Source organism: Phoca vitulina, unplaced genomic scaffold (assembly GCF_004348235.1).
Source record: "Phoca vitulina isolate PV1807 unplaced genomic scaffold, GSC_HSeal_1.0 scaffold117, whole genome shotgun sequence".
Taxonomy (NCBI): Eukaryota; Metazoa; Chordata; class Mammalia; order Carnivora; family Phocidae; genus Phoca; species Phoca vitulina.
Window position 1 is genome coordinate 474,135 of NW_022589820.1, and position 13,151 is coordinate 487,285.

The 13,151-nt window shown below is 46.8% G+C and overlaps 1 protein-coding gene across 1 annotated transcript; it reads right to left on the minus strand.

The window, feature by feature from the left end:
* Positions 1-81: 81 nt before the first annotated feature.
* CLDN5 (claudin 5) lies at positions 82-1,649 on the minus strand. The gene is given in 3 exon segments (XM_032398566.1): positions 82-1,411; positions 1,446-1,492; positions 1,494-1,649. Coding segments are annotated over 3 exon segments (897 nt in total). The 3' UTR covers positions 82-717.
* Between the last annotated feature and the right edge of the window lie 11,502 nt (positions 1,650-13,151).

The window sequence follows — 13,151 nt, forward strand, 5'->3', positions numbered from 1 at the left end:
CAGGGAGCAGTTGGTGGGCGGGTGGATGAAGGGGGCTGCTGGGCACAAGTAGTGACTGGACAGAGGACAGGACACAGGTGGGAGGGTATTCAAACCATTTACTAAGCAAATTCTTACCCTCCCCACAAGCTGCAAAGGAGGGCAGGGCCCCAGCTCCACACTCAGGATCTGGTGCCCATCAGCATCTCCTGGGGAGCTGCTGGGGTGAGGCAGGGAGGTCCAGGCCAAGTCTTTTAGTCCCCCTGGGCTCAGGCCCCACTGATGCGGTAAAGGCCAGCTGTATACATCCCTCTGGCAGCCCAGGTTGGGGCCCCTGGGCTCTTGGTCTGCCCCACTGGAATCAGCTGGAGCCGCTGGGGAGGATGACGGCATCCAAGACCCTGAGGGTCCAGGAGGGAATTGGCGTTTCAGTCCATTGTCCACTCAGCCAAAGGGACACGCGCCCCACCCACATCGGAGCAAGCTCTGCGCACAGAAAAAGAAACCCAGCAAGTCCTCCCAAGTGCGTGGCTCCTGTTCAGGGCAGGGCGCGGCCCAGGGCCCGGCTAGTGGCTATTGGAGAGAACGGGCTGCGGGCGCGAGAAGGGTCTCAAGTCAGTCGGTGCGCCACGTCCAGGCACAGAGCCGGCCGTTCCTCCGTGCATGCGGGGCTCCCCTAGCCAGTCGTCCGGCTCGTGGGAGTGGCTAGCGCGAGGGGCCCCGCCGAGTCTGGCGCCCTCAGACGTAGTTCTTCTTGTCATAATCGCCGGTGGCCGTGGGCCGCCGCGACGCGGAGTACTTGACTGGGAAGCTGAAGTCGGGGCGGCCAGCGCAGACCCAGGCGCCGCAGCACACGAGGCCGCCGCCACACATGAGCAGCGCGGAAGCCGCCCAGCCGATGTACAGCGCCGCGCCCAGCTCATACTTCTGCGACATGGGCACCGTCGGGTCGTAGAACTCGCGGACCACGATGTTGGCGAACCAGCAGAGCGGCACGAGCGCCAGCAGCCCGCAGAGTGCGTAGAGCGCGCCGCCCGTGAGGGCCACCCGCGCCTTGGCCGGGCCGGGGGCCACGCAGGTGGTGCACTGAGCGCCCGCCAGGGTCACGAAGAGCGCGACGAGCGCCAGCAGCACTGCGCCCACGGTGAGCGCCCGCGCCGCCTGCACCTCGGTGCTCAGCGCCAGCACCGAGTCGTACACCTTGCACTGCATGTGCCCGGTGCTCTGCACCACGCACGACATCCACAGCCCCTTCCAGGTGGTCTGCGCCGTCACGATGTTGTGGTCCAGGAAGGCAGTCACCTGCCACATGGGCAACCCGCACGCCAGGATCAGGCCCACCCAGCCCACCAGACACAGCACCAGGCCGAGGATCTCCAGCGCCGCCGACCCCATGGCTGGAGGCGAGACGGGCGCCCGACGGCCCCCGAGCCTCCGGGCGGGGCGCGGCGGTGCCTCGGTGGAGCGGCTTGGCGCCCTGAACGGGCCCTGGTGCCTCTGCGCCCGAGCGCTCGTTTCACCGCCTCCTGTCCCCGGCCCCGGCAAGTCTGCAGCACAGCCTCGGATCTGCGGGAGCCTGTCGGGGGCTTCCTATTTGAAGGTTCGGGGGCGGACTCTGCCCCGCGGGCCCGGCCCCTGGTCCCCGAACAGCCAATCCGCGCGCCGGCCATCGGCCCTTAGCCAATCACAGGCGCCCCCGGCAGCTGGAGTTAGGGAAACCGCTGGCCTGGGCGGGTAGCCGAGGGCCCTGGGACCGCTCCCTGCCCGGCCGCCGCCCCCGAGCCCTTCACCCGCTGTTGTCTAGAGCTCGTTCCAGACTGACCTGGGGTGGCTGGGCGCGCGCTCCCCGGGCCACCTCCCTGTGTCCCAGCCTCTCCATTTCAGGAGCCGCATGACTGCACCAACTTCCCCTGCTACATCCCGGAGTGAGAGTGAAGGTCTTTACCACCCAGGCCAGCTCCGCTCTTGCCTGGCTAAGGTCTGCGGGAGCCCCCCACCATCACCGTCGCGCGGAGGTTTGCCTGAAGGACTCTTGGGCCCCTTTTCCTGGGTTAGCCAAGCACAGCTCGGCCTATTACTACAGGAATCTCGCCCTGGAGTCCAATCCCATCCCTGACCCCTTCCCCGCGCCCTTACTGCGCGGTTCCCCTCTGAGTCCTGGCATTATGTCTCCCAGAGGCCGAGAGGCCAGCTGTGCGGGTCAGGCTGAAATCTCCAGCCCGCAGTCCTGACCAGCGCCACTGCCCAGCCGATCACCGCCTCGCTCGGGCCTGAGGCCCCAACAGGAAGCAGGTGGAACAGGGGCCTTACCACCACCTCCGGAGACCCTCACTCTGCACCCTGCCGCCGGGACTTCCCAGACCTCTCAACCTCTGCACTGCTGCTCTTCTTCCTGAGATGCTTCCCATCCCCCCATCCTTTGAGGGCCAGCTCAGGCGACACCATTTCGGGAAGTCCCCAGTGTTCTCCACTGACTGGACAAACTGGCTGTCCTCCTCAGAGCAGCCCGTGGCCCCAGGCTTGGGGGCCTACTCCAGCCCTCAGAGAGGAGAAACACAAAGGGACACAGAGGTGCTGTGCTCTGCCCTCCCACCAGTGGCAGTGGGACCCCTGGCACCCCAGGCCCCAGGCCACCCTCCGGAAGCCAACTTGGAGTTTCCTGGCCAGAAGGAAGAGCCCCCATCCTCGCTGGAGGCGGGAGGCTCGGGATTTCCGGGCATTCTTCTGCACAATGGCCCAGCCGTTTCTCGAAAGGCCCGCTGGGATGGACATTGAGCCCCTCTGAGACTCAGGTGGGGGCACCAGACCCTGCAGCCCAGAACCCCATGGGGCACCAGCCCTGTTCTAGCAGCTCCCTCCCCACTCCCCATCAGCCCTTTTGTTTCCAGTAAAGTCTGTACCCTGTCTTGGACTGAGGTGGCTGGGACCCCGGTTCTTTCCTCTGGTCCAAGGTGCTTGGCTCTGCTAGACAGGGCCCTCCACAGAGAAGGCCTGACATCGAGGTCAACCACAGCCTAGGAGTTTTGATAAATCTGTCCCTCCTGGGACCCGATTCCTTCTCCCTCTGCCTATGGCTCTGAGATAAGGCCAACACCCTGTTCATCCAGCATGGGGAGGCACCCAAGGCAAGTTTGCTGGGCCCTGAGTGTGAAGGTGGGGGGAGGGCGGAAGTTTCACCCCTTTCCTCAGCCTCCAGCCTCCTTGATCCCTGCACAGGATGGGGCTCTGGGGACCACTGGCTCCTCCCAGCCATCACCTCACTGTTTCCCTCCTGCTGCAAACACCTTGGCCATTCTCCCTCCACCTTCCTGGACGTCCCCTCCTCTTGTCCACTGCAGCGGGCGCAGCTGTACCACCCACACAACCCTCCCAATCCTGCTCCCTCCTGGCCCGAGTCCAGGGACCTTACCCGAGGTCTCCCACCACACTCCACACTGCTCTCTTCCCAGGACGACTACTGTAGCCTCCTCAGGCCAGCTGGGCCCCATCCTTGCCCACTGAGGCTGTTCTCCTCAGGGCAGGTAGGCCATTCTGGCAGGCCCCTCTCCTGAGTCACACTTTGCCTGAAACCTGCATCATGGTTCGCACTGCCCGTGGACAAAGTGCTGACTCCTGGGAGCTGCCCAGGGTGACGTCTGCCTGCCTGCCTGCCTTGGGCCTGGCCAGTCCAGCAGCACACACTCCATGCTCTCTCCAGACTTGCCTTTCTCTGGGCCTCAGGCTGGTCTGGCTCTCACCCATGGCCTCTTCTGCCTGCAGTGTGTCCCTCAGGTGGAGGCTGCTCATCTAAGTTGTGCTGCTGAGATCACTTGCTCTTGGATGCCTTTCTGCCCCTGTCCCCCAGCCTTGCTCTCAGAGGCCCAAGTTGGAACTGTCCATCCACTTCCTGGTTTTCCCCATCACTACCCAGGAAGGGGTTTCCACACAGGGGCCATCTTCACTCATCTGTCCCTGGTGAGGGGCTTCCTGTGATTCACAGCTGACCTCTGGCTGTGCCACCCCTTCTAGCCAGCTTGGAACTGCAGCCAGCACGAGGACCTCCCCCTTTGCCTGCCCACCGGCCCCCCTATCTCCACCACCTAGGGCCTATCCCAGGGTCACCCCCAGGCTGGCACCCCAGGGTGACCCCAGCAAGCCTCTATCTCTTTGGGGACAGCTTCACAGTATTTTGGGAACTTGAAGGAAAGGCCTTAGTCTCCACCTATCACAATCTGATTTCTACCCCAACACAACTGTGTGGCCCAGGCCTGCAGTGGAACCCGAGCCACTGCAGAGAGGCCCAGCCCAGACCTAGGAGGGGCTTGAGGATGTGCCTGCCCTTCCTTCCACTCATGGTGGTCTCCTGACCTCCTGCTTCGCACTGAGCACTGTCTCTGGGTGGAGGACACGCCCAGCCAACTCCTGCCCTAGACCACTAATTGCGTAGGGCCTTTTCAGGTGTGCCCATGGCCATGGGGTAGGGAGATGGCAAGGTGATGCAGAGTGTTAGAGCCCTCTCTGAGGAGGTAAGAGTTCAGCCAAGGTCCAAGAAAGAGGTTCCATGCAAGAGTCCGGAGGTGGGAAGGGGCACGGTGACCGGGGGGCACATGGAGCTCCATGAGGCTGGGGCAAGACAGTGGGCAAGGGCCTGCCAGCTGAGGTCAGAAGGGTCTAGGGCGGGGCAGGGCCATGACTCCCTGATCTCTGGAGAAGGGGCTCCCAGGCCAGCGTGCCAGCCAAGGCCACCTGCTCATCTACAGCTATTGTTCTGCTTTCCCAGGGGAAGTGCGGCAGGATCTCATTAATTGTGTGAGGGAAAGGCCTGAGTCAGCAGAAAAGCCAAGTTTATCTTGAGCAGCTGCCGACTGACCCTGCGCCAGGGTGATCCAGTGACCTTCCAAGGACAATCTAAATTTAGGCTCCAGATTCCTGGGGATTGGGGTTTGGGAAGCTCCTAGGAGCCAATTTCATTTCAGAGGAAATGAAAAACAACGTTCCTTCTATCTTTTGGCTTTGTTTTCCTCCAGTGTAGCAGATGTTTGTAGAGTCTCTGATCACAGAGCACCTCCCGGTGCCCTTTCTTGGTGCTCCCAGAGGCAGCATGAATCTTCGCATCACTCGGCCCTGCTCTGGGGGCCTAGGAGGGGGACAGGGGTTTGCGATGATGGGCAGAACACCCTTTGACAAACAGCCAGTGAATTCACAATTCAGACTAGTGAATTGACCTCTCCTTGCCTTGGTCTCCCTGTTGGTAACAAAGCCCTCCACAATGGAGGCTGTGAGTTTGGAGGGGAGGCTGTCACCAATCTCAAGCCCTCTGCTGCCATTCCGGAGCACCCTGTGGGGTCCTGAGATGTCCTCTCTGGCTCCCTTGACCGTTGCGGCTCATCTGACTTCAATCCTCAGAACAGGTGCTACTGGTTCTTTGTCCAAATTGGAGGACATTGTGCCTTTAACTTCCCCAGTGGATAAAGGAGTAAGGGGCAGGGAGACCTGTAGACCCCTCATGCCTTCATGGACTGTCCCAGATGGTGGTCTCTGCATAGTCCAGGCCCCCTTTGGGAGCCTGGAGGAGCTCAGCCAATGGCAGCGGTGCCCTCAGGAGCAAAAAGTGGCCCTCCACCCCACTCCCACTCCTCACCCCTCATGTCTGCACTGCTTCCATGGCCTCTCTGTCCACCTTCTCTCCCTAAACTCCTGCCTTCTCTGATTATTCTCTGATTATTTCCTTCTCTGCATGCTGCATTTTGCAACAATTTTATATTCTTCCCACTTAAAATCATAAAGTGATTCTAGATCCTCATTTTTCATTTAGCATCATATTATAAACATGTCTACGCTTTGTTAAAAACACCCTCGTGGGGGCACCTGGGTTGCTCAGTTGGTTAAGTCTTTGACTCTTGATCTCAGCTCAGGTCTTGATCTCAGGGTTGTGGGTTCAAACCCCTCATTGGGCTCCACACTGGGCATGAAGCCTACTTAAACAAAACAAAACACCCTCATGATTATTATTGTTTCTAACTGCCTGGAAGATGACCTCGGGGGTTGGACAGAGGCAAGATGGAATCTATCTCTACCATTCCCAGCGGTGGGGTGTGACTAGGGCAATGTGTTCTGAGGTTCTATAAAATGGGGATGATAAAGGGCTTAACATCAAAGGGTTGTCAAGGAACTTAGTGGACAGGATTCCCTGGATCAAGGTGAATGCTGAATTAACATTAACGATGATGATTAATTATACAACCATCCCCCAAGACATACTTTGATAAAAGATGATTTTTCTATTATCAGTAATACTGCTACCAAAGAAAGCCTTGGTATTTTGAAAGATTTCCTCAGGAAAAGTTCTCAAAGAATTTTACCTCACATCTAGGAGGTTGTATCACATAGGCCCCTTATCTGAGTATGCATTTTCATTGCCTGTCACCAGCATTGGGTATTCACAGTTTTAAAAGTATACTTATTGAGTAGGTAGAGAATGGTATCTTTAATTCTCATTTCTTTGAACAGTAATTTGGTTAAAATTTTTTTCAATTTATATTGCCTATTTTTATTTCCTCTTTGGTGAATTGTCTGTGTACCCACATAAATACAGAGCATTGATGTTTTTCTCACTTTATATGTTAGAAACATTAATTGCTGTCATATATGTGGCACGTACCTTTTGCCACTTGCTACTTACTCTATTACTGATTTTTTTTCAGGTTGTTACAAAAGTTTGAATTTTTGAGTATTTGAATCTATTAAGGTTTTCCCTCTGTGACTTCTATATTTTTAACTGTTAAAAAGTCCTTCTGTATAAAGAAGATATAAGTTAAATTATATTTTCTTATAGTTTTCTTCTGCTTCTCCTCATGCCAGGGAGGCCTTCCTAGTCTGACAAAGATGGATGGGACTGGATGCCTGGGTGGCCCAGTTGTTAATCGGCTGCCTTCAGCTCAGGTCATGATCCCAGGGTCCTGGGATCGAGTCCCACATCGGGCTCCCTGCTCAGTGGGAATCCTGCTTCTCCCTCTCCCACTCCCCCTGCTTGTGTTCACTCTTTCGCTGTCTCTCTCTCTGTTGAAAAATAAATAAAATCTTTAAAAAAAAAAAAAAGATGGATGGGACTAAGCAGATTAGAGTTCTGCTCAACAGCAAAATGGAGGGGATAGAGGAAGGAATAAATAAATTTGAAGCTAGAACAAGAAGATTATTTCATCTCAACAAGAGAGAGAATGTGGAAAAAATAAAAAAAGAACAAAACCCTGGGGAAATGTATGATGATAACTAAAGATTTAACATCCATGTCATTGTAGTCCCAAAAGGAAAAGAAAGAGGGTAGGGATTTTAAAAAAAAGTATTCAAAGAATTAATAACTGAAAATTTCCTACATTTAGCAAACAAAACCAAAAATCCTACAGATTCAAGATGTTGCCTGAATCCCAAACAGGATAAACCCAAAGAAACTGACACCAAGACACATCATAATTAATTTTCTGAAAACAAAAGACAAAGAAAAATATTGAGAAGAATCAGAGAAAAAGGACACCTCACCTATAGGGGAAAAACAAATCAAATGACCAAAGATTTCTCATCAGAAACCATGGAAAACGGCGAAAGTAGCACTTCTTTTTTTAAGTGCTGGAAGAAAAAAAAATGTCAACCCAAAATTCTGTATCTGAATAGATTCTTCAGGAATACAAGGGAAATAAATATATTCTCAGATGCGGGAAAACTAAGAAATTTATCACCAGCAGATGTACCCTAAAAGAATGGCTAAAGGATGTTCTTTAAACAGAAAGGAAATGGTAAAAGGAGGAATCTTGAAATATCAGGAAAGAAGAGCATGGTAAGCAAAATCCTGGTAAATATAACAGACTCCTTCTCCTCTTGAGTTTGCTAAGTTATGTTTGATGCTTGAAGCAAAAAATATTGCATTGCCTAAAATGATTCTCAGTCTATGTAGAGGAAATATCTAAGATAATTATACTATAATTAAGGGAGGGTAAAGGAACATAAAGAGAGGTAGGTTTCTACATTTCATTCTAACTGGTAAATATTGACACCAGTAGACTTTGATGTGTTATGTGTATTTAGTGTAATTCTAGATCAACCATTAAAAAGCTATACAAAGAGGTACACTAAAAAACACTGTAGATAATTCAAAATGGAATTCTTTTTTTCTTTTTTCTTTTTTCTTTTTTTTTCTTTTTTTTAAGATTTTATTTATTTATTTGACAGAGACAGAGACAGCGAGAGCGGGAACACAAGCAGGGGGAGTGGGAGAGGGAGAAGCAGGCTTCCCGCTGAGCAGGGAGCCCAATGTGGGGCTCGATCCCAGGACTCTGGGATCATGACCTGAGCCGAAGGCAGCCGCTTAATGACTGAGCCACCCGGGTGCCCCTCTTTTCTTTTTTTAAATTTTATTTTATTATGTTATGTTAATCACCACACATTACATCATTAGTTTTTGATGTAGTGTCCATGATTCACTGTTTGTGTATAACACCCAGTGCTCCATTCAGTACATGCCCTCTTTAATACCCATCACCAGGCTAACCCATCCCCCCACCCCTCTCCCCTCTAGAACCCTCAGTTTGTTTCTCAGAGTCCATAGTCTCTCATGGTTCCTCTCCCCCTCCGATTCCCCCCCTTCATGTTTCCCTTCCTACTATCTTTTTTTTTTTTAACATATAATGTGTTATTTGTTTCAGAGGTACAGGTCTGTGATTCATCAGTCTTACACAATTCACAGCGCTCACCATAGCACATACCCTCCCCAGTGTCTATCACCTAGCCACCCCATCCCTCCCACCCCCTACCACTCCAGCAACCCTCAGTTTTTCCTGAGATTAAGAATTCCTCATATCAGTGAGATCATATGATACATGTCTTTCTCTGATTGACTTATTTCGCTTAGCATAATACCCTCTAGTTCCATCCACGTTGTTGCAAATGGCAAGATTTCGTTCAAAATGGAATTCTAAAAGATGTTTAAGTAAGCCACAGGAAGGCAGGAACAATAAACAGAGAAACAAAAAGAGAGAGTGTGCAAACAGAAACAAAAATCAAGTGGCAGACTTAAGCTTTACCATATCAATAATTACTTTACTTTAGATATATATGGTCTAAATACAATTAAACAACAGGGAATGGTAGAGTAGACAAAAATATATAACCTAAATATATGCTATTTAAAATTAACTCACTTCAAATACAATGCCATGCGTAGGTTGAAAGCAAAAGGATAGATAAAGATGTACTAAGTACTAAGATGTACTAAGCAGAGTAGCTGTATTAATGTCAGATAAAGTAGACTTCCTAAGAAAATTACTAGGCACAGAGGAAAACATTACCTAGTCATAAAAAGGGTCAATCCATCAAGAAGACATAGCAACCACAAATGCATATGCACCAAACAAAAGAGCTGGAAAATAATGTGAAACTGATAAAACTGAATGGAGAAATAGACAAACTGACAATTATAGTTGAAGCTTCAATACTCCTCTCTCAACAATTGATAGAACAACTGGACAGAAAATCAGGAAGATAGAAGAACATTCATAATAGCACTACCCAATGAGGCAGAATACACATTCTTTTCAAGTGCCCAGAGAACCTATGCCTAGACAGACCATATTCTGGGCCATAAAAAAGAAAAAAGAAACAAACAAACAAACAAACAAAACCCTCAAAATTAAATGAAAGCAAAAGTTAGTTCTTTGAAGTCAACAAAATTAACAAAAGTTTAGTTAAACTGGCCTACAAAAAGGGAGAAAACTCAAATTACTAAAATCAGGAATGAAAGATGAGATACCACTAATGAATGACCTTACAGAAATAAAAACTGATTATAAGGGAATACTATGAACAGTTGTCTGCCAACAAAGTAGATAACCAGGTGAAATGGACTGATTCCTAGAAACACAAATTACCAAACCTGACTCAAGAAGAAATAGGAAATCTGAATAAATCTGTAACAAGAGATTGAGTTAGTAAAAAAACAAACAAACCAAAAACTGCCAACAATGAGAAGTAGAGGACCAGATGGACTCACTAGTAAATTCTACCAAATATTTAAAGAACTAACACCAATCAATTTCAACCTTTACCAAAAAACAGAAGAGGTGGGAACACTTCCTAACTCACTCTATGAAGCCAGCATTGCCCTGCTCCAAAGTCAAAACTAAATCCAGTTATATATATCTATATATAGACTATATATATAGACTATATATAGAGAGAGACTCTCTCTCTCTCTCTCTCTCTATATATATATATACACACACAACACGTCCAACTCCAAATGGGATTTATTCCAAAAATGTAAATAAAATGTAAAATTGGTTTAACATCTGAAAATCAATTAATGTAGTACATCATATCAATAGAATCAAGACAAAAACAATATGATCATCTCAATAGACACAGTAAAAGCATTTAACAAATCTAATATCCTTTCTTGATAAAAACACATAGCAAGCTAGGAATGAGGGCTCCTCCTCCCACTGATAAAGGGCGTCTATGAAAAACCCACAGCTAACATCATATTAATGATGAAAGAATGAACACTTCCCCCCTGGGGTCAGGAATAAGACAAAGATGTTTGTTCTCACAACTTCTATCTAATATTGTACTGGGGATTTCAAAATAGGCAATAAGACAAGTAAAAATTAGAAGGCCAAGATTGGAAAGGAAGAAGTAAAACTATCACTATTTGTAGATGACATGGTATTGTATATAGGACCCAAAGAAGCCACTAAAAAATTATTAGAATTAACAAACAAGTTTATCAAGGATACAGGATACAAGATTAAAATACAAAAACAATTGTGTTTCTACACACTAGCAATGAACAATATGGAAATTAAGAAAATGATTCCATTTGCAATAGTATTGAAAAGAAAAAATACTTAAACAAATAAAATAATTAGTAATTTAACAAAATAAGTGAAAAACTTACACTCTGAAAACTACAAACATTGTTGAAAGAAATTAAAGAAGACCTAAATAAATGGAAAGATATTTCATGTTCATAGATCACAACACTTACTATTGTTAAGATGGCAATGCTCCCCAAATTGATCTACAGATTCAACAAAATCCCAGATGGCAGAAATTGACGAGTAGGCCCTAAAATTCATAGTGAAATGCAAAGCATTCAGAATAGCCAGAATGATCTTGAAAAAAGAACGAAGTTGAAGGACTCCAAGCTGATTTCAAAACTTACTACAAAGACCAGAGACAATGCAAGAATTCTGCTTTTACCACTCTTGTTGAATATAGTGCTGGAAGTTTGAAAGGCAAGAAAAAAAATAGAAGAGATACAGATCAGAAAGGAAGAACTAAAATTATCCTTATCCAGCTGTAAGCTAAATAGGTTCTGGGGATGTAATGTACAGCATGGTGACTAAGGTTAACAAGTATTGTTTTGTGTGTTTGAAAGTTGCTAAGACAGTAGGTCTTAAAAGTTCTCAACACAAGAAAAAAATTGTGACTATGTGAAGCATGGATGTGTTAAGGCAACTTATTGTGGTAATCATTTTGCAATATTTGTATCAAATCATTATGTTACACACCTTAAACTTCTACATACAGTGTTATATGTCAATCATCTCTCAATAAAGCTGGGGAAAAAACTGTCCCTTTTTGCTCTTGACATAATTGTCAATATAGTAATTTCATGGAATCTTTTTTAAAAGGCTTTAGAACGAATAAATGAATTCAGCAAGATACAAAGATTCAAGATCAAAGTACAAAAATCAATTTCCATATCTATATACTAACAATGAACCCATGAAAACCAAAATTAAAAATACAACATCATTTACTCTCAAAAACGGAAATACCTAGATGTAAATCTAATAAAATATGTACAAAAGTTGTATTCTGGAAACTGCAAAGCACTGATGAAAAGAATCAAAGATCTAAATAAATGGAGAGGCATTCTATGTTCATGGATTGGAAGACTATGTGATAAAGATGTTTATAATGTAATTCCCTTCAAAATCTCAGCAAGATTTCTTATGGATATAGACAAGATTGTTCTAACACTTAAAAAGGAAAAGAAATTAAAATAGCTAAAACAATTCTGAAAAATAAGAATAAAGTGGTAAGAATCACTCCATTTCATTTCAAGACTCATATAGATGATAATATATTGCTTATTAGCAGACAGAGACATTGTTCAATGGAATAGAATAGAGAACCCAGAAATAGCCTCACACAAGTAAGTACAGTCAACTGATTTTTGACAAGCATGCAAAAGTAATTCAAAAGAATTGAAAGCAGAAACTCGAACAGATACTTGTACACTAATATTCATAGCAGTGTTATTCACAATAGCCAAAAGGTGGAAACAACCCAAATGTCCACCAATGGATGAATGGATAAACAAACAAAAGTTGTATATCCATATAATGGAGTATTATTCAGTTTTTAAAAAGGAAGGAAATTCTGACACATGCTACAAAATGGATGAAATTTGAGGACATTATGCTAAGTGAACTAAGCCAGACACGCAAGGAAGAATATTGTATGATTCCATTAACACGAGGTATCTAGAATAGTCAAATTCATAGAGACAGAAAGATTCGGTCGTTGCCAGGGGTTGGGGGAGGAGGTAATGGGGAGTTGTTGTTTAATGGGGACAGAGTTTCAGTTTGGGAAGATGAAAAGTTCTGGAGATGGATGGTGGTGATGGTTGTGCAGGAATATGAATGTACCTAATACTACTGAGCTGTAAAAATTGTTAAAATGATAAGTTTTATGTGATGTAAATTTTACCACAATAAAATAAAAAACAACTCAATGGAGGAAGGATAATCTTTTTTTTTTTTTTTAAGATTTTATTTATTTATTTGACAGAGAGAGAGACACAGCAAGAGAGGGAACACAAGCAGGGGGAGTGGGAGAGGGAGAAGCAGGCTTCCCGCTGAGCAGGGAGCCCAATGCGGGGCTCAATCCTAGGACCCTGAGATCGTGACCTGAGCCAAAGGCAGACGCTTAACAACTGAGCCACCCAGGTGCCCCAAAGGATAATCTTTTTAACAATATGCTAAAGCAATTGGATATCAATAGGGAAAAAAACCCCTCAATATAAACCTCATACCATTAAAAAAAATGTCAGAATGAATCCTGTTTTAATTGTAAAATGTAAAACTAAAGAACTTAGAAGATAACTCAGGAGAAAATCTTTGACAGATAGCCAT